Source organism: Mesocricetus auratus, unplaced genomic scaffold (assembly GCF_017639785.1).
Source record: "Mesocricetus auratus isolate SY011 unplaced genomic scaffold, BCM_Maur_2.0 Super-Scaffold_4256, whole genome shotgun sequence".
In the NCBI taxonomy this organism is placed as follows: Eukaryota; Metazoa; Chordata; class Mammalia; order Rodentia; family Cricetidae; genus Mesocricetus; species Mesocricetus auratus.
Window position 1 is genome coordinate 17,106,723 of NW_024429182.1, and position 21,349 is coordinate 17,128,071.

General features: G+C 49.2%; 1 protein-coding gene and 1 long non-coding RNA gene across 2 annotated transcripts; one reads left to right on the plus strand and one right to left on the minus strand.

Moving 5' to 3' along the window:
* Nucleotides 1–1,879: 1,879 nt before the first annotated feature.
* On the plus strand, nucleotides 1,880–11,923 carry LOC101834849 (acyl-CoA desaturase 1-like). The gene is given in 6 exon segments (NM_001281585.1): nucleotides 1,880–1,903; nucleotides 2,399–2,681; nucleotides 6,251–6,381; nucleotides 7,846–8,051; nucleotides 9,256–9,488; nucleotides 11,724–11,923. Coding segments are annotated over 6 exon segments (1,077 nt in total).
* Nucleotides 8,191–20,506, minus strand: LOC121139945. Its single transcript, XR_005876727.1, has 3 exons — nucleotides 20,359–20,506; nucleotides 17,864–18,003; nucleotides 8,191–9,010 (listed from the first exon to the last, which is right to left on the minus strand). It is a non-coding gene; the product is annotated as an uncharacterized LOC121139945 (long non-coding RNA).
* Between the last annotated feature and the right edge of the window lie 843 nt (nucleotides 20,507–21,349).

Here is a 21,349-nt window from a genome sequence, read left to right on the forward strand (position 1 = left end):
GCAATTCCCAGAGGAACCTGACTACTGTTGTCAAATAGGTCTATGTGACCCTGGCTGGCCTGCTACTCACTATGTAAACTAGGCATGGTGGTGCATGTCTTTAAACCCAGCACTCAGAAGGCAGAGGCAGGTGGATCTCTGAATTTGAGGCCAGCCTAGACTACAAACAGAATCCTAAGACAGTGAGAGTTATGCAGAGAGTCTGGAAAAGGAAAAAAAAAAAACCTCACTGTGTAGACCAGGCAGCCCAGAACTCAGAGATCCGCCTGCCTCTGCCTTTGAGTACTGGGACTAAAGGCATGCGCTCCCATGCTGGGAGGAAGCTGCCTTTAAAAGAGATTGATAAGGCAGCTACTCAATTTCTAGCTCCACCAGAAACTTGCTATGCATGGCCGCTGGTAACTTCGCCTTTCTTTGACTCACTCACTTCCTCTTTAAAAAGAGCGAGGAGCCGGGTGTGGCGGTGGCACGCCTTTACTCCCAACATTCAAAGGTAGACACAGATCTCTGAGAACCGAAGGCCAACTTGGTCTACATAGCGAGTACCTGGACAGCCAGAACTACAGAGATCCTGTCTAAAAAGAAACCAATCGCCATCATCATCACAACCAAGGAGTACCCACAGCTCGGGGTCACAGTGTGGGTTCAACAAAGTGTCTCTTGCGCTTAGTTGTTAGGGATCACTGAATACTCGGTTGCTGCTCTTACTGCACATGCAGGCCCTTTGACTTGTCGCAGAGTGAATGCATCTGTGTGAATACGCCTCGATGTTAGTTCATTTCCCTGGAAGATCCCCAAACTCCAGCCTGAGGATCAAAGACTCTCAAACATCCCGCTCCGTAGGTGGGGATGGATTGGGCTCCGGCTCCCGGCAGAGGCGGTCCCCTGAAGAGTGCGACCAATGAGTGAGCGCGGTGCTGTATCTCCCTCTGCCTGTGAGCTCTCTGCACCCAAGATCAGTGTCTGAAGTTAGCATCCCGGTGCTGGCGGGCGAGATAAACCACAGTTTCCCCCGGCCGGAGCCGTGGGCGCTAGACTTCCAGAGGCGGATCACACCCTCCCGCCCCAGTCGTCTCCCAGGTGAAGGCCAGTTTCCTCTTTGCATCAGGGTGGAAACGTGGGTGGGCGTGAAGTTGAGCGACTTGTGAGTGGCGGTAGCCGCCGTGACTTCCTCACTCCTCCCATTGCAGTTTCCCCACTGAACCGTTCGCTAAGAGCCGCGAGACGCTAGGCGTGTGCACAGCCCCTACAGAGGAGCAAGTTATCCTCCCCCTAAAGAAAGGTCTCTCATCAGCCCACCGCAAAGATCGTAAGGAGAAAAAGAGGGGAGGGGGAGAGAAAGGAGCAAGTAGCAAAGGGAACAGCAGATTGCGCCGAGCCAATGGAAACGGCTGGACGAGGTGGCACCAAATTCTCTTCGGCCAATGACGAGGCAGTCTTAGCAGGAGGCGCATTAGCATTTGCCCCGAGGCAGGGGGTTGGAGCTGCGCGGCGTAGATGCCTTCAGCATCCCGGCGCCTCGGAGGTCTACTGCGGAGTCTACTTGGCTTTCTTTCCCCCTCCTTAGCCCCTCCCTCTCTCACCTCCACGCCTGGCTTCCTTGGCTAGCTAGCCCTGCGCACTTTGCCCTTTGCTGGCAGCGGATAAAAGGGGTCTGAGGAAATACTAAACACCGTCATCCCATCGCCTGCTCTCCTCTTTAAATTCCCAGCCCGGGAAGATCTGCGCACAGTCTGGTCAGGCTGAACACCATCCCGCGGAACAGGAGCGCAGGTTTCCGAGCCCAGCTCGGCCAAACGCCCGCACCAGCGGGCTCCGGAACCGAAGTTCACGCTCGGCCTCAGCGCTGGGAAAGTGAGGCCAGCCGCCGGCAGCCACGATGCCTGCCCACATGCTCCCAGAGGTGAGCGTGCAGAAGCGGCCCCCGCCCCGCGCGTCGGCCACGCGGACTGGGCTTCTAGGTAACTGGGTCTAGGAGAGAGTTGAGAGTTCTCAGGACTAGTTGATTCGCTCGAATTCTAGTTCGGCCTGTAGTTTGAGAGGTGTGGACTGCAATTCGGGCAGTTGGATCTCAACTTTTCGTGTCTTAAGCTTTAAAGAAAAGCCAGTCGTGAGGATACTTGTATGTTACTTTGTGTGTTTTAGGGGTGCGAATGTTTCACTCTTATTCCCTACTGGTCCTTCACCGTGAGGTTTTGCTCCCCCCACCCCCGCAACAAATCTGTACGGTTTCTGGAAACTTCTGCTCTATCTCGGAGTACATCTCACCCTCATGCAAACTGAGCTGTGGGGGCTGGCTCTGCCTTTACTGTACCTTTCGCTGCCCTAGTGTGAGGAAAGTGGCGCCCCGAACACAGTCCTCCACAGACTGCTCCCCTGACTCCACTTGTCCTTACAGATCTCCAGCTCCTACACGACCACCACCACCATCACAGCGCCTCCCTCCGGAAGCCTGCAGAATGGACGGGAGAAGCAGAAGACCGTTCCCCTCTACCTGGAAGAAGACATCCGCCCTGAAATGAAAGAAGATATACACGACCCCAGCTACCAGGATGAGGAGGGGCCCCCGCCCAAGCTGGAGTACGTCTGGAGAAACATCATCCTCATGGCGCTGCTGCACTTGGGGGGCCTGTATGGGATCATACTGGTTCCGTCCTGCAAGCTCTACACCTGGCTCTTCGGTGAGCAGCTCCCCTCATCTTGGGCCAGTACCTCCGGTTTCTCTCTGCTTTTTAATGAGGTACCTCCAAGGCAGTGAGTGGCCCCTCGTTCCAATTTCCCCAGCCTTTTCTCAGGTCCTGGGAGCAGAGCCTTGTGGGACTCTGTGTCCGTTAACATGAATTCTGGGTCCCTGTGCAGGGGCTTGGAGGGGGTCTACCTAAGGCAGAGAAGCAACTTTCTCTGCACAAGCTTGTCTGTGTGAGGCACCTTGCTCGGCTGCTTACCCCAGGTCCACATGACTCAGGAGGCATGGGAATCAGGGCTAGACCTGGGGCCTTGTGGGCTACTGGTCATCCAGAGCAGGGAAAAGAGCCTGGAGAGCTTGTGCTGGAGAGGTCCTTGAACAGAAAAAAGGGGGTGCTGGTAGTGGTGGTGGTATTTACACAACTGTTCTGATCCCAAGCCCTGACCAGATCAAGCTGGTTTGCCCCGGAGGAAGGTGATGTAGGCTTCCACAACATCCTAGTATACAGGCGTGTGGCTCTGCCAATTAACAAGATATTTTAAAATATGGAATAAGGTTCACATTCATCCCATTCCCTCATCTAGCCTGCTCCTGCCCTGTCTCCTGTGACCCTAAGTGCCAAGAGCCCACAACTTTTTAATAGAGCCTTCTAATGGGATAGAGCCTTCATCAGCCCCTCCGGGGGTTCACTGGGTGCAGGCTGGTGGCAAGGGCACCTCTAGGAAACCTGTGCACTTTCCATGTGTTTTCATCTATGAAACCTGAATCGGGAAGAGGAGGGGCCACCTGTTGCCCTCTGAGGAACCTGTGGAGGTTTGTGTGGAGCAGTGTCAGGTATGGGTACTTGGTAGCAGCTCCTGCAGAGGGTAAAGGTGTGGAAGGGATGACTAGCCAGGTGTTGGCTCCCCCTTCCCTGGGCCTGTTAGCTCCTCTGAGCGCTTAGACCTGTTCTTGGGAGCTTTGACCTAGAAGTTCCCAGGTCACGCCTTTAGTCCAAGCACTTAGGAGGCAGAGGCAGGTGAATCTCTCCGAGTTCTATAGAGACCAGCTTGGTCTACAAAGTGAGTACCAGGACAGGCTCCAAAGCTGCACAGAGAAACCCTGTCTCTGGAAAGAGAAAAAAAGGTTCTCCAGATGCCCTAGATCGAGAGGATCCTCTTTCTCGGGACCACAGTTTTTCCAATACCAAGTAGGGCAGCGTTGGCCTTGCTAGGATTGGGAAGGTCGTGTTGCCTGGGCTAGCTGTACCACTTCCCAGCCTTTCCCTTGAGGCAGGTATTTCCAGAGCCTTTTTATCCTAACTCTACAAGAGGACACAGTTCTGAAGAGATCTTTGATAACAAAGAATCTGCTTCTTCTCTCCCCCTCCCCCCATTTTTTTCAGCCTGCCTCTGACTCCCAAGTGTTGGAATTAAAAGCATGAGCCACCACACCCAGCCCCAACCCCCCCAAGACAGGGGCCCTGGCTGTCCTGGAACTCAGTCTATAGACCAGGCTGGCCTCAAACTCAGAGATCTGCCTGCCTCTGCTTCCCAAGTGCTGTAATTAAAGGTGTGTGCTACCACAGCCTGGATCCAACCATCCTCCCCCCAGTGTTTTCTCTGTGTAGCCCTACGTGTCCTGGAACTAGCTCTTTTAGACCGGCCTGGCCTTGAACTCATAGAGATCCACCTGCTTCTGCCTCCAGAGCGCTGGGATTAAAGGCATGCGCCACCACTGCCCAGCTCCAATCATTTCCTTGTTCTAGACAGGGTTTCTCTGTGGCTTCGGATTCAACCATTTTCTTTTTTGTTGTTGTTTTTTTGTTTTTTGTTTTTTTTCCCGAGACAGGGTTTCTCTGTGTAGCTTTGGAGGCTGTCCTGGAACTCCCTCAGTAGACCAGGCTGGTCTCGAACTCACAGTGATCCGCCTGCCTCTGCCTCCCGAGTGCTGGGATTAAAGGCATACGCCACCAACGCCCGGCTCAACCATTTTCTTAAGACAACTCTTAAGCTGTTTTTTTGTTTGTTTGTTTGTTTGTTTGTTTTGGTTTTTCGAGACAGGGTTTCTCTGTATTGTTTTGGGGGCTGGCCTCGAACTCATGAGATCCACCTGTCTCTGCCTCCCAAGTGCTGGGATTAAAGGAGTGCACCACCAAAGCCCGGCGCTTAAGCTATTTGTTTACCACCAGGTGGACACAATAGTCCCATGGTGGATGGGGAGGTCATCTAAGTGCCTTGAGCCATCTACCTGGATTCACTGGGAGGTTTGAGTAAAAGAATATGTTTCAGAGTGACTGGGTTCTTGTCCCAATCCCCTTGTTTAGATGGTATTATATATGGTCCAGACTGTGCCTGGGCCATCTACAGCATAAAACCAACATGGATGATTCTGTGGTGCAAAACTGAGGGCTTTTCTGTTGCGCCAAACCTTTTCTTTCCTCCTGTTGGTTGTTAGTGGTTCTCCAATGCTGTGGTACAGTGTAGTCAGATCTGGTCTATAGGGCAGTCACACGACCATGAGTAGCAAGCATCTGGCGGCTATAATCCCAGCTCTGAGGGAATGCGGCCAGAGCTTTGCTTAGGGACAGACACTGGCTGTGGCTTGCAAATATTTTGTAAGAGGAAAATGGGGGTGTGCAGGAAGCTGCTTAGGAAATTGCTATCTGCTTACAGAAGGATGTGCAACAGTTTGTACAGCATGGTCTCTCTCCACTGCATCGAAGGTCAGTGACCACTGAGGATCCATTGTTGCTGCCGCTCCCTAGGGCAGTATCTACAAGGACTCTGCCCCAGCATTGTAGTGCTGGGCAGAGAAGAGCTGAGTATACATGGCATCTCCTTCCCCATTGGAGATCAAATTTGGTACCTTCTAAGCCTACAGGCCTAGAGGATGGTGAAGCAGGAAGATTGATGTTGGGCACCTATTTGCCTAGTTGTGTAACTCTGCTTATACCTAACCTCTCTTGGGAGTTTAATTATAAAGTATAGAGGTTTTGTGGTGTTTTCATTTTGTTTGTTTTTGAGACAGGGTTTCTCTGTATAGCTCTGGGTGTTCTAGAACTTGGCAACAGGCTGGTCTCTAACTCAGAGATCTGCCTGCGTCTGCCTCCCCAGTGCTGGGATTAAAGGCGTGAGCCACCACCGCCCAGCTAAAGTACAGGATTAATGGCACCCATTCTGTTCAAAGTGTGTAGTGAATATGAGAATCTTGAGGTCACTGGAAATCTTAGGACACTGCAAATATGACTTTTCAGAGCTGTTTTATGTGGCCACAGTTCCTTCCCATTCAAATGTAACTGCATTGGCTGCACCACTGAGGGATTCTCTGACTGGTCAGTGTTCAGAGTGGTGTGGTTGCTCTGTTCACAACACTCTTGCTTATCCTGAGCTCTGCTGGAAGTTTGCAGCTCTTACCGTTTAAGTGGCAAAAGCTTCTAGGCCTCATAGACCAAAGGATTCTTAGGGTTTGGTAGAAAACACCCTTAACCCTAACCCAAAGACAAACCCTGGCATGGGGAAGCCTTCACTACTTCCACTGTTGAAATTTGCCTGTTGGTGACTCCCCTCACTGTCTTGTCTTCAGGAATTATGTACTATGTCATCAGTGCCTTGGGCATCACGGCCGGGGCTCACCGCCTGTGGAGCCACCGAACCTACAAAGCTCGGCTGCCGCTGCGGCTCTTCCTCATCATCGCCAACACCATGGCTTTCCAGGTGAGAAGCTGGCGCTGGTAGCTGTCTCCGCCCCAGGGATGATCTGGCTGGGCACTGGGGATCAGCATCTAGAGAAGAATTCCTAGGTCCACCATTGATTGCCCTTTTCGGTTTCCTGGACTTACAGGTTCGGTTCTTAGGTTATTGGGAGGATAAGGGGGAGGCAAATAGAAAAGGCTGTCTAGGTTGGGTCACTTTTGATTCAGGGCCACTAAGGTATTACACAGTATGTTTGTTGTGGGTTGTCTGCCTAAGGGCAGAGCCATGCTGCATAGTCTGTGTGCTGGCTCTGGTTTCCTGCACTCTTACTGGGAAGTAAACTATTCTTTACTATGACTATCTTGGAATGTCACCACAACAGCACTGATGACCATGTGACACAGAATTGGGATCTTAACAGGCAGTGGTGGTGCACACCTTTAGTCCCAGCACTGGGGAAGCAGAAGCAGGCAGATCTCTGAGTTCGAGACCAGCCTGATCTACAAGACCTAGTTCCAGGGCACAGAGAAACCCTGTCTCAAAACACACCCCCACAAAACAACAAAACAGAATTGGGATCTCTATACAGTGCTGGCTGTGCTGGGCACTGCTAAGCACTTGGTATCAGTTAACCCATTAAGTCCTCACGCATATTGGTGGATATTATTGTTATCCTGTGGTTTTGATAGGATCTCACTGTGTAGCAGTGGCTGGCCTGGAACTCATGTAGACCAGGTTGGCCTCTGCCTTCCCTGTACTGCCTTCCCAAGTACTTTGCAGATGAGGAACTGAGTCTGCAAGGCTGACTGACCAACCTTGTTCTAGCTGAGGCTGCTGGGTTGGCTAGGTCACGTCCTGAGGTTGGTTTATAGTAGATGAGGCGGGTTGGAGAGAAACAGTGGGCACAGGATGACTTGTTCTGTGGGGCTTACCAGAGAAAAACAGGGAATCAAATTAATTCCACTTATTGACAACATGTGAAGTCTTTTCCACATGTCTGAGACAAACTCCGAGGTCCTAGGGAAATGTGCTCATGCTCATTAGTTACATGCTGACCTTACAACTAAACTAGGTTAGGTGGGCTGTCACTTGTGAAAGCATCAGGGTGGCATGCCCTGCATCTCTTCTTGGGAGTGACTCCTCGGGATCCAAGGCCACCTGCCTCCTGGTCTCTGCCCCCACATTCCCACATTCCTTTCTTCAAGAACTGCAGTGTTCTTTGTGAGTGCTGTGACTTTCCCTTCTCCCCACGCACAACCTTCAGTGTGCTCTGGGACTTCGCCAGATAAGCTTCAGGAGCAAGTGTACAAAAGAGCAGCCCCACCCCACCCCCACCCTTCCACCCCAGGCTCCCTTTGGAGCTAAAGTCTTATGGGCTTTCTAAGTTGGACTCAGAGTCCTAGGCCCTTGAAGATAAATGGGTACCGGGTTCCCCCAGGAGGGCTTCTTTTCTCAATATTGGGGTTCTCTTTTCTGTCCCTCCAGAATGACGTGTATGAATGGGCCCGAGACCACCGCGCCCACCACAAATTCTCAGAAACGCACGCTGACCCTCACAATTCCCGCCGTGGCTTTTTCTTCTCTCACGTGGGCTGGCTGCTTGTGCGCAAACACCCGGCTGTCAAAGAGAAGGGTGGAAAACTGGACATGTCTGACCTAAAAGCCGAGAAGCTGGTCATGTTCCAGAGGCGGTGAGTGAGGGGGTGGGGGTAGGTAGCACTGGGAGTGTGTGGGACTTGATTCCACCTTTTCTCTTAGGACTTATAAAATAATAACTGTGTTATTTAGTGTGTTGATATGTCCAAAATCATTTAAACCTCCAATTCAGCATCCAGCAAGCTCACAGACATAATTTATTGCTCTGTTTCTGCCTGAGCCATCTTAACAAAACCAAGAACTCTATTAGTCCTAAGGCAGAATTTACCGTGATTGAGTACAAGGAGGAAATACAGCTCAATGGTTATACAACAGAGGGGGACCCCTTAGTATCGGGATCCAGCCAGAGATCAAGGCTCTGTCAGTGTGGTGGGCAGGGCCAGTGCAGCGCAATGCCAAAGATTTCCTGAAATAAATACAGTCCTTCTCTGTGAAATGCAGCATGTGACAGGAGAGGGCTGCAAGGACAGGCTCAGTCAATATTTATTCACCGTTTGAGGAACCACTGAAACAATCTCCGGCAGCTTGGGGCACAGTCAGGTGGGCTTTGGAGAAGCCACTTTCAAGACAGGTGAAAATAATCATGGGTCCAAGGAGGTGATGAGCAGGGTCATAGGTTAGACCCCAGGGAAGTCTCAAGGTAGGGAAGTAGCGCCCAGAATGGAAAGGAACCAGACTGAGGGAATTTCAGTGACACAGAAGTAATAAACACAACTGCAGGGCGCAACTGGTCCCCTTGGACGTCACTAGGCTGATGTGTAGGGAATGAAGAATGGGACTGGACAGACCTGCAGATGATCAACGATGATGTGTCTCCTGGGGGGAAAGCAGATCAAAGACCTACAGGGTGATGGCAGGAAATGACAGCATGACACGTGCCATAAGCTGCCGAAGACCACAACAGGCAAGAGACAGGAGCATACGCTGATGGGCAGCCGCAGCACAATTGGCTGATGAGGTCGGGATTGCCTGTGATCAGCTTGACCAGCACGACCTATGAAAGAAGTAAGGGATTTGTAATCAGGAAAAGATGTGATAAGAGACACCACACCCAGTCAGATGATTCTAGAATATTGGCACATCATGGATCCTTATCTAAAAGAAGATGCCACCTCCTCATGCTGATAATCTGTCCCATCCTCAGGCATAAAAGTGACAGAACCCGCCTAATTAGAAAGGACGGTTTGTGTAGGTGTGAGAGTTCTCTCTCCATACTCAGTGTGCCATCCCTCCACGCAGGTACTACAAGCCCGCCATCCTGCTGATGTGTTTCATCCTGCCCACGTTTGTGCCCTGGTATTACTGGAGTGAAGCTTTCGTGAACAGCTTGTGTGTTAGCACCTTCTTGCGATACACTTTGGTGCTCAATGCCACCTGGCTGGTGAACAGTGCCGCCCACCTCTATGGGTATCGCCCCTACGACAAGAACATTGAATCTCGAGAGAATATCCTGGTTTCCCTGGGTGCCGTGGGTAAGTCACTAATCCTCAGCATGACCATATATCTTAGGGGCCTGCTGGTTGGGGTATTTGTCTAGGAGCCAGGGGAACCAGAATGACCTGTTTTATGAGTACTGTGTAGTTAGGTTTTTCCTCTATAAAACTGGGGGTTGGGGAGGAGTATGTTGGGAAACCCTTAAGAGAGCTGGACAAGCAATTCTTAATGTAAAATGGAAAGAGCAAGAAGTAATTCTGCTTTTGCTTAGAGGTTGTAAAACAATTTCTAAATGCTGCCTATAATGATCGTCTGAGTTTCCCTCTTCTGGTCCCCTGGCAGGTTTGTGGCTCTCTGTAGCCCAGGATGTACAAAAAGAGGACCACAGTCACCCAGATAGCCCATTGCCTAGTGGTTCACACATACCCTTGCTGTATACAATATAAAAGAGTTGTGATTTAGTTCAATAATCTTCAGGTTGCCACACTTGTATTTACCTCCCCTGTGTGCGCCTTGAATTGTCATGTAGTGATGTCAACTGAATGGCAGGCTCTTGTCCCTCCCCCTCTCACCACCCCTCCCTCCTTGCTCTTTTTCTCCTGGCCGGTCCATACTGAGGGTTCCTCCTCAGTGTCCCCGGTGGAGGGGAGTTTGGGGAGAAGTTCCTTGTGTGTGATCTGATGCTGACTGTTTTGGATGCTTTCCTAATTCCAGCCCTGACTGCAGATCAAAGGAAGCAGTTCTCTTGCCACCCTCTTCCTGCTCTCTAAAGCCTTAAGCTAGGCCTCCCTGTAATGACCCAGTGCCCCAGTCTTATCAGTGGACAGAGCTATTGCTGGTGACAGCCTAGAGAACACTTTGCTCGAAGATCCATGCCTATCAGTCACTAGTGCTTTTAACTTGATTTAAAACACCCCCCCCCATTTCTTTTTGGATTCTATGTATCTCCACTCTCCTCCAGCACCAGTTACAATTCGGTATGCTGCTACTTTGAGCAATTTTGAAATGAACCCTATGCTATCCAAATGTGATGTTTCCACAGAAAGAGTGATCTAAACCGAGCCATTTGTGTCCTGTGTTGCTCTACAGTGAGCCTTCCTTGTGACCATCCGTTCCAAATGGCTGCCAACGTCTCCCTTTGTGTGGGTGTCCCTCACCTCGTTCTCATCTTTCCCATTGCTCCCCTATCACTCTCATCCCGAGTTACTTCCTCCGGTCACATGCTGGTGCTCCCTGACCATTCCCTGGAGCGTTTCTCGGCTCTCTTGCTGCTCCTTGCTACCTGCCCCACAGATCTCTTCTTTCCCTTGTCACTATGGGTTTCTGATGTCATGTAAAATGTTAAGACAGGGATGCCTGGGAAGTACTCACTAGAAACATCCTTGTGAGAGTGAGTAAAAACTAGCAATCTTTTTTAAAGACATTTTTTTCTTCTTAATTGCATTTTTACTTTGTGTGGGGGTGGTTTTCCAGCATGCCTGGCTGTGCACCATGTGCATGCGGTGCCTGATGTGGCCAGAAGACAACATTTGGAGCTTCTGGGTTCTGTATTATTGCAATCTATTCAGAAAGAAGAGTCCTGGCAGAGCTGGTAAACACATCACCCTCTGTAGAGGCCCTCCTGAGTCCAGATTTTTCCCTTTCTATCAAAATGTTATTCTCAGGGATGGTCAGAATATTCTATCAAAGTGTTTCTGTTTTCTCAGCACCTCCCTGACTCAGAGTCAGCGGTCCACTGGGAGCCAGAAGTCTGGGGGTGGTTGGGAGGGGGTCTCTCATTGTTGTCTGGGCTTTCTTTTCTTTTTTTTCCTTTTGGCAGCAGCTGCCCCTCCTGTCTTACAGAGATCGGCAGCGTGTGGGGACGGTGTACTTACCTGTGGAGGAATATGCCCGAGAGTCCCTCTTTGCCTCTTTTTCTCTCCTGAGCACATGCACTCATATACAGACCTGTGAATTCTTGCACCTGGATCTCTCGATGCTGTGGTGCTTTCATCATAAAATCTGTCCCCACAGGCCCAGCTTCTCCCATCTTACGATAGAAACTTCTTCTGACAGAGGCTCCCAGACAGGCTTGTGTGAGCAGAGTCTGTCAGCTGGTTTCCTGAGACACCTCTGAGGGCATCTATTTGCTTTAGAATATAGGACTGTGGGTTCATCTTTTCTCAACAGCGGGGTTCTTCAAGGTTTGAGGTACACGACAGATAAGAAATGTACAAAGAGCAGAAAGCAGCAATCGCCGAGCCCCCTAACTGCTCTCCTTGCTTCTGTTCCAGGCGAGGGCTTCCACAACTACCACCACGCCTTCCCCTATGACTACTCTGCCAGTGAGTACCGCTGGCACATCAACTTCACCACATTCTTCATCGACTGCATGGCTGCCCTGGGCCTGGCGTATGACCGGAAGAAAGTGTCTAAGGCCGCTGTCTTGGCCAGGATTAAAAGAACTGGAGATGGGAGCCATAAGAGTGGCTGAGTCTGGGGCTCCTGAGTTCCTGTTCCAAAAGTTATCTGGGCAGAGATTTAATATTCTGTTAACTGCAGGATAATGCTACCAGGATGCTAATGATGCATTTAACCTGTTTGGGTACAGCTTTCTTTTAAAATGAGAAAGCTTTGGTCACATTTTGAGGTAGTACGCATTTTAATTAGCTAGGATTAACCATGCCACAATATATATATACTTCTAAACATATACACAATAAATGCATATATAATTTCACACATCAATTTAAATAGTAACAATAAATTCGAACATTCTATACAAAGAGTATTAAAAGCCAACAAACACGCTGTTTGAGGCTGAGGTGATGAGCACAGCATTCATCCCGTTTGTACTGCATCTTGCTTTCTTTCTTGCTACCTCCTGGGCAAATAGCTGGCCACCCATCGGTCTGTGTCTACCTTCCAAAGCCTAGACAACTTTTCCAGTATCTGAAACATTGCTTCTTCCTCCTAGGTACTTCTTTCCTTGTTCTGAGGTTCCAGATGCTGCTGCCTCAAACTAGAAATATAACAAAACCTGCCTGCAAGTTCCCTACCTGCTAATGAACTTCATTACAGGCTTTGCTAAATGGGCTGGGGAAATTTTCTTGATGTGATGCATAGCAAGTAGATCATCTGGAGACAAGAGTTAGCATACATGGTGTGGTTCACAAGTAAGACTGGGAGGCAAACAGGAGGTGGCCTCCTCAGCAGAGACACCAGGCCCCTCTACAGCATGCCTTCCTTCAGTCCATACTCTGAAGCACAGAGCTCAGTGAGACTGGAATATAAATCAGATGTCAGGGGGAAGGGAAGTGATGCATGGTCAGTGCTGAGGGGGACGACTGGCTGTTAACAACATGAAGATTTCTTCATCGAACAAGCCTTCATGTGACGCGTGTCTAAAGCTGACGGGAAGTAGCTGGCAGAGTTCTGAGGATATGGTAGAAAACTGTGTGGCTATAAAGAAAGTCTTCACTTGGAACAGGAAAATATTTCACTTTGAAAAATTGAAGGACCAGAGGAGCTATCTAAGTTGCCGGTTTCTTTCGTGACTGGACGGGAAGTGGAGAGAGAGCTTGAGGGTCAGCATCTGTAGGTAGCTGCTAAGAGCTAGATTTCTAAATGAAACCCTTGGGGAACACACTGCCAGGGATCCGGAAGTGTTAGCTCCCTCCGTTAGTCCTCCTTCCGTCCTTGGACTGAGTAGACACCGACTTGCCAAGGTGTTGAGTCTTCCCTGCATTTGCTTTCTGGCCAGCCAGCTGGCATCCTGTCGCCTGGGAGGCGATCACCTGCCCTGATTCTGATTACTTCTGCCAGTTCTCCCTTCGGCAGTTTCTGCCCTCCCTGGACGGGCAGCAAGATGCCCGAGCGTATTCAGAGCACTCTGGACTTGCTGTCTAGGCCTGTTCCTCTCCCATAGACACTGCTCGTGGGCTCAGAACTGCTGGTCGCTTTCGCTAGCAGAGCCAGGGGCCTCCAGATCCTCTCTCTCTACCTCTATCCCAAGTGCCTCTGCCACTGTGGCTCCAGAAAAGCTTAGTAGGTCCTCTAGCAGCATCCTAGGTTCAGAGATTGTCTGGTTTGGGAGTCAACAGCTCACAGTGTCTCAGTGAGGCAACTGCTGACCAACATGGTTCATGGTGGTCTCTGTGAGTCAGAGAAGACAGCCCATTGATTCTCCTTGCGTGCTCTGCAAGGTGGCTCTGGCTGATCACTATAGGCGGGCATGGTACAGTGTTTGTGAGGCTCCCCATTTTATCCCTGTGAAAACACCAGAAGCGCGGGCAGCCACCTAGGAAGAGGTCCTGCTTCCTGAAGCCAGATGTGATGCAAAGCTTAAACTGAAATGTGGTAGGCCAGGTGGCATGAACTAACAAACATCCCCTGTCACACAGCCCAGGGCGGTCACTGGTACTGAAGAGTCTAGAAGAAAACATCACCTCAATAGTTTAGAACCACCAGTCTCTCCGCCCTGTAGCCTGACCCAGAAGCCTGGCTTTGCAGTTAGGGCTGGCTGTATACAGGACTAAATGCTCTGTTCTCTTGGGATCACACCAGAGTCTTCTGCCTGTGTTGAGTGAACATGAGCTTTGAGCTGTTCATTGAAACAGAAAATCTCATAGAGATCACTGTAGATCTGCCGACCTGCATTCCTCTGACCTAACCCTCTGGAAATGCCATTGGGTGGTTTCCCTTTCCCAGGCCATCAGATCCATGATTTATAACATGAACAGAAAAAAAAGTCAACCTTCTTCTAATCTTATTCCACAGATCTAATTCAGGCCATGCCACACCACAAGGCTACATAGAGCAGGCTGAGGTCCCAGTGTCTGAGGGCGTTTAGGTAGGGTTTGATGGAATGTTCAGGTAAGGGACACTATTTTCAGATCCTCTCAAAGGAGAATCTCTAACAGTTCCCACTTAATGTTAAGCTAACAGCTTTGGGCGCCTTGCCTCTTTCCTAATCTTTAGTGCATGTGAGCCCAGCTTCCCTCCCTCCCTAACCCTAAAACCCTGAAGAAGCAGTGGGTGTAAACCCCCGGCTGCCAGGGAGATCACTGATTCAGTCATTTGCAGAAATCTTTCACAGGCTTCATTTGGGAGGATTTTCCCTGGAGCTGTTTTTAGTACATGCTCAGATCTAACTTCAAGTGGAGATCACTTGATTGCATTTGATTGCATTGCTATTGTTAAACCGTGATCACGGCAGTGGCGCTCAGGGACTGTTCTTGGGTTGCTAGTCTCCGGGTGTATTCTCTGAAAGTGTAGCTCAGGTGAACTGGTGTGAAAGGCTAGTAAAGCAGCCGTCTGCTGGTGGCTTAGCTACTTCATAACAAGTCCGCCCAGAGATGAGGTCTTTAACACCTTCAATCCTGTGCCAAGCACCTGATGATCTCACTTTCCAAACATCCTGAAGTGAGTGTCTGGCACATCCCCTCTGGAGGACACCCTGAAAATATCACTCTTGGGCAAGTCCTGATAAAGTGGGCTAATACTCACCTACCTCAAGGGGCAATTTTGAGGTAACTAGACCTTTTTTTATTAAGTATTTGGGGGTCCTCAGCAGAGATACTCATACAGACTTCTATAGAAGTAGTATATACCATGAGCTTCACACATGTTCTACATTGCTCTTCCCAGAGATTGACAACTCACAGGGGAAGTGGGATATGACCAGTCAAAGAGAAACAGTGCCTACTCACTGCCATGGAAAACAGTGCAGGAAACCTTTTCCTTGCCTGAATAACATTTTTTCCTTTTTATGTGGGATAGTTATTTGTGACCCAAGCAAAGTTTCGGATGATTCCCATTAACACAAACGCTGGGGTCTAATTGTACTAATTGACATTGTATTTGTTGCTAATAAAGGCAGATCTGGCTCTATGGTCTGGGAGCTTTTTTGGCTATTATGGTCATAATATTAATTTCCAGTGCACATGGTGCTAGGGATGAAACCCAGGGGTCTCCACGTGCTGGCCAAGCACTCTACAAATGAGACAGCCACAACCTGTCTTGAACTTGTGTGTGAGAGACACAGACTCGTTATGTGGCTTTAGCTGGCCTTGGAAATCCCAGAAATCTGCCTGCCTTTGCTGGGATTATAGAAAGGATTGAAATCACGAGAAAAAAGTGAGAAATTACAAGGGTTGAGCCATACCCCAGTAACCTGCCTGCCCTTCTTAAGGGTAACTAGAGGTTAACCTCTGGCAGCAGGAAACCAGAGTCTACTGGCATTGAGTCAAACATAGCATCAGCTGACAACCAGGCTGGCCACGTGCCAGGTCTCTGTGTCACATGATCAAGAAGCCCTAGCATACAGCTCGGGGAAGAGCTCTCAGCTAGAAGTCATACTCACTCCTCTTCCTGGAATGTCCTGCCTCCAGGGAACAGAAAGCTGAGAGTGCTGACTGACAACAGGAGGAAAGAAAACAGCCCAGAGAGGCTCACAAGTCCCCAAGGAGAAACATCATGACCACAAGACAGGTGGTACAGGTTTTTGTCTGTGTAGCCCTGGCTGTTTTGGAACTCATTCTGCAGAGCAGGCCGGCCTTGAACTCATGAAGATCCGCGTGCTGGGAGTAAAGGCTTGCACCATTACCCAACTGCTTTGCTATTTCTTAAACTTTCAGCTTTTAACACACTTTGAGAATTCCCCCGGGGGCAGGGGTGGGAAGGGCAGGAGTTTTAGTTTCTTTGAACTCCATATTCCAGTAGTGTCACCTCCAAGGCTTTTTGGGAGTTCTGCCAGATCATTTTCCTGTCTGAAGTTGTTACCTGGAACAAGCAGCATGCTCCTGTATAGATAGACATTACAGAGTAGGAGTCTCATGCAATTTTTTCTAGACAATGTCACGTGCACTACAATAGTTCAGAATGTCCTCAAACTCCATGTCTAGCTGAAACTGGTTTTGAACTCTTGATCTTACCTCCTCCTCCTGAATGCTGCTGAGATTAAATATTACTGGCTGCTTGGAGCCAGTCATGGGTGTGCACACCCTTAGTGCCAGCACAGGAGGCAGAGGCAAGCAGATCTCTTAACTTCAAGGGCAGCTGGGATTCCAAAGTAAGTTCCAGGACAGAGCTATTATATGGAGAAACTCTGTTTAAAAAAAAACTAGGGGAAAAGTTGCTATCATACCTAGCTTTCTCGCACTGTTTTTTTGAGTATCGAGAATCAAAGGTTTGTATACATTGAATTTTGCCAGACCTTAAATTTAAGTTGATGGTGATGACATTTTCTTTATTAATATAGCATGTACATAGACAATAATAAAATTATATAATTCATATATATATATGTATATTCTTGTTTGAATCACACCAGAATAAATTTTCTTTTTCTGCTGGGTGGTGGTGGTACACACCTTTAGTCCCAGCACTTGAGAGGCAGAGGCAGGTGAATCTCTGTGAGTTCAAGGCCAGCCTGGTCTACAGAGCATGTGCCAGGACAACCTCCAAAGCAATACAGAGAAACCCTGTCTCGAAAAACCAAACCAACCAAACAAACAAAAACCCACATTTTCTTTTTTCTTTTCTTTTTGTCAAAAAGAGAGCATCAGATCCCATTATAGATATTATAGATGGTTATGCGTTCCCATGTGGTTGCTGAGAATTGAACTCAGGACCTCTGGAAGAACAGCCAGTGCTCTTAACTGCTGAACCATTTCTCCAACCCCTACACTAGGTATAGTTCTCACCCGTGGAGGATGAACGACCCTTTCACAGGGGTTGCCTAAGACCATCAGAAAACACAGGTATTTGCCTTGATTCATAACTGTCGCAAAATTACAGTTATGAAGTAGCAACGAAAAAAACTTTATTGTTGGGCATCACCACAACATGAGGAACTATACTAAAGGGTCTTGGCATGAGGAGGTTGAGAGCCACTCCTAGATTGGTTCCCATGAACCGGCATTAAATCAACAACATGTCCTCCCCATGTTTGTCTCTCATTCCTTCCTGTTCCATACCTCACTGCCCTACTCTGGTTACACACTGCTTTATGCTCCAGGGAAGCATAGTTTCTTTCACAACAGACTGTTTTCTTACTCTTGTTTGTAAAAGTTCCAAAGAGAAAGAGGGAAGGGTGAGATCTTCCAACTGCAAGAGCCTAAGGAGTGACAATTCTCTGAGGGTATAAATCCAGTGGGAATCCCTAGAGGGCAAAACAGTGAATTCTGCTTTTGAGACATTATATGGAAAGGGACAAGGAGACCACAGGTCCTGTTCAGGCCTAAAGTGGAGAAATGAAAAGGTGAATTCCTTGGGGACCAATGGTCATCCATCCCTTCAAGAATCAAGATAGCTCCCCTGAGCAGGAAAAGCAGCACCCAAGCCAGGTAGAACAAACTACCACGTGTAGATGGCGTGACATGTATATGTAGAACTCTACACATCACATATACATCTGGGCAGCCAGTCTTACCTTGCCTATCTCTTGGCAGTTTTCAACGTTATCTCCACTGAGAATGGTGGCAAGTGTTAGTCCTCCCGGCTTTCATGAGGTAGAGGTAAAAAGATCAGAAGCTCAAAAGAGTTTGAGGTCAACCTGGAGTACAGGAGACTCTGCCTCAAAGAAAGAAAACCAAAAGAGAAAAGAACTAATGACCTTTTATGTGTCAGAATACTGTATTTGTGAGTCTGCTTCAAAAAGAACCAAAAGAACCAGGTTGAAATGTAGCCCTGTGGGTAAAATGCCTGGCAGGCAGGAGACCCTGAGTTTGGTCTGCAGCACCCTATAACTCAGGTACAGTTGGTTACATCTGTAATCCTAGCACTCAGGACCTGGAGGCAGGAAAACCTGCATTTCAAGATAATCCTCACCTATGTGAAGAGTTCAAGGCCAGCCTGGGATACATGATACTATCAAAGGGGGGCGGGCAACACCTACAAAATTGGGGAAAATTCAAGCAGTGGCAATTTTAATCCCTTTGCCCCTGCGCTCTCCAGTCAAATTGTGAGACCCTCAAGACTGCCTTCCCCAAATTGGCAGTGGTGGCACACTTCTTTAATCCCAGCACCTGGGAGGCAAAGGCAGGCAGATATGTGAGTTCAAGGCCAGCCTGGTCTACAGATGGAGTTCCAGAACAGCCAGGGCTACACAGAGAAACCCTCTCTTTAAAACAAGACAATTAAAGAAGAGTACTTCCTGTATTAGAAATATGTCCCTGCCCCTAAGACAGATAGTACTGGATAAAATCATGCAAAGAACTATCTCTCATCTTCTTTAAAATTCTAACTCTGCTACCAACTGTGGGAAATGTCACAAGGAAGGAAAATTCTGTCCTGTGACTTATAGTTAGCCTTCTATGTTATGGACAAAATACTGATTATTGAGCATTGGCCTTAGGGCAGATGCCACAAGCCCTAATTACAGGCCGCTAAGACTCCATCCTGAGGTTCCTGGAGGCAGAACACTCCCCTTTTGATGACCCAGCTCTGCCCTCCCCACTGTCCTCCTGTCCAGCCTGTTACTCTCAAGCCACAGTAGGCATACTGTGTGTTCAGTAATCTGAATCCAAATGAGACCCTTCTCAGAGAGGGGAAGCAAGCCCTCTGTCTTGACCATGTCCCACCCAGGCTTTGAAAGGCCTGTGAGCAACTTGAGAGTGGAGAAGACCACAGATGGCCCAAGCTTACTCATGGCTCTATTCTTAGTCCTTCTATAGAGTCCAGACCAAAAAAGGATATAATATACCCTATACATATACACACATCTGCAAACACACATACATATAATTTGAAGGGGAATCAAGACTACCACATAGAAAGAACCATTTATGGGCTGGGGAGATGACTCAATGGGTAAAATAGAGCACCCAAGTTTGGATTCCCAGAACCCATGTAAAAGTCCACTGGGGTAGCCTTCTGTGTCTGTTACCCCAATGCTGGCAACTGGAGACTTGTATATCTTGGGGAGAGGGAACAGGGAAGCTTGTTGGCCAGTCAGGCAATGTGAAAATGAGTTCCAGGTTCAGTGAAAGGCCTCATCTCAAAAGATTAAGGCTGAGAAGCAGTGGAGACATATGGATGTCAACCTCTGGCCTCCACACATGCCTGAAGTAAGCTTGCCTAAACACGCATGCACGGGGCATACACCATACACAGGTGTGCGCACACACAGCCACCATTCAGCTACATGGTGCTTACTAACTCTAGCTCCAGAACATTCTAGGCTGCTCCACCAATTCATCAGCTGACTATTTGAGTTGTCTCCATCTTTCAGTAAGTGGGAATGGTCCTGCTGTAGATGTGTGTAAAAATTCTTAAGAACAACAGGGTGGTGGTGGCCCACGCCTTTAGTCCCAGCACTCGGGAGGCAGAGGCAAGTGGATCTTTGTGAGTTCAAGACCAGCCTGGTCTACAAGAACTAGTTCCAGGACAGCCTCCAAAACCACAGAAAACCCTATCTCAGGAAAAAAAAAAAACCAACCAACAAACAAACCTTAAGAACCTTGCAGATGTTTGCAGCTGATTTGGGCACTAGGAGTGAAGCGGCTCACTTACTACTATATTCCACGGCGGGGCAACCATTTTAAATGTTCACTACCCATGTTTGCGCGATACCCTTCATTCTGCATGACTATCCATTTGTCCCTTTCCTCCCAGTCTTTCACAAAGGCCTGTCCACACCGACTCCCACCCCCGGCCCTTGGTCCCTGGAACACGGGAGAGAAGCAGCACTTTCAGGAACTTGTCTCTGCCAGCCAAAGCTTCCCGACTTGCCTCTCCCATCAGGGTTAGGACAGTGGGAGGAGGTGCCACCTCATTGGGGCCAATAGGGAACACGGCCACTACAGCCATTCGTTAACTCCATAAACCACCTTCCCAACGACCTGCGGCACCTCGGGTCAAAAGCTCCACATTGAAGCCGCGGGCCTGAAGCAGGGTGGAAGCAGGGTGGAAGCTCCGCCTTCTCACCTAGGGAGGGCGTTGGATGTCAGCCTCAGAGCCTGGCCTCCTCTCGCCCGCCCCGGGCGGGTCAGGGGCGCGGGCGCCCAGCGAGGGTGAGGCTCGCTCTCCCAGGGTTACTCTCGGTCAGCACCGCCCCTGGGGTTACTCTCGTTCACTCGGCCCACAGCGCCTGACCCCGGCGCAGCCAATCAGCAGCCGGGCCCGCTCCAATCAGGGGGCGCCGGCCGGCTCCGGAGGTGCGCGCGCACATTGCGGCCGAGAGCCGTTGGGGAGCTTCCCAGAGAGGTCGCGTCTAGGGCAGGGCGCTGCCCTCCATCTGGGCAGCGGAGAGAGGCAGAGAACTCGTGTGCTCAGGTCCACAGCTGCCTTCTAGGTAGCTACGCCTTGCAAGTCGTAGGCAGGATGCATGCGTGATTATCTGCAAAGCGCAGGTGCAGATAAGGAGGGATCAGAGCTGGGAGTCATGGGGGAGACAGCAGACCAGGAAAGCGCCACTTCCCAGTGTTCAGAATCCAGGCTGTCACCGGGAATTAAAGAGAGAGTGGGGGGGGAGGGGAATAGTGCAAGAAAGAAACTGTGACTACCTGCCATAGTTTTGTTTCTCTCTGCTTCTTAGGGAAAACAAGTGTGGAATTGGAAAGGGTCTCTGAGAGGAGTTCTGGATAGCTCCCCGTTGCAGAGAAGTGGAACATGATGGGCTTTTTATAAGTGACTGCAAAGACAGCGCTCACCCTAGCAGAAATTGGGGTCTGAAAAAAAAAACAGATTTGGAAAGGGAATTCAGTTTCTGACATGAGAGTTTTGAGTTGCAAGAAATTTTACATGCATGTGGAAATAACTACCCAGGAGGCTCTCGGAAATCAGGATAAGGAATTTGAAAGAGAAGTAGAAAAAAAAATCTAGAGAGATTGTAGTAAAGCTTGGGAGACAGTGGATTAAGAATATTCAGTGGGATGGTGGTGGCGAATGCCTTTTATCCTAGCACTTGGGAGGCAGA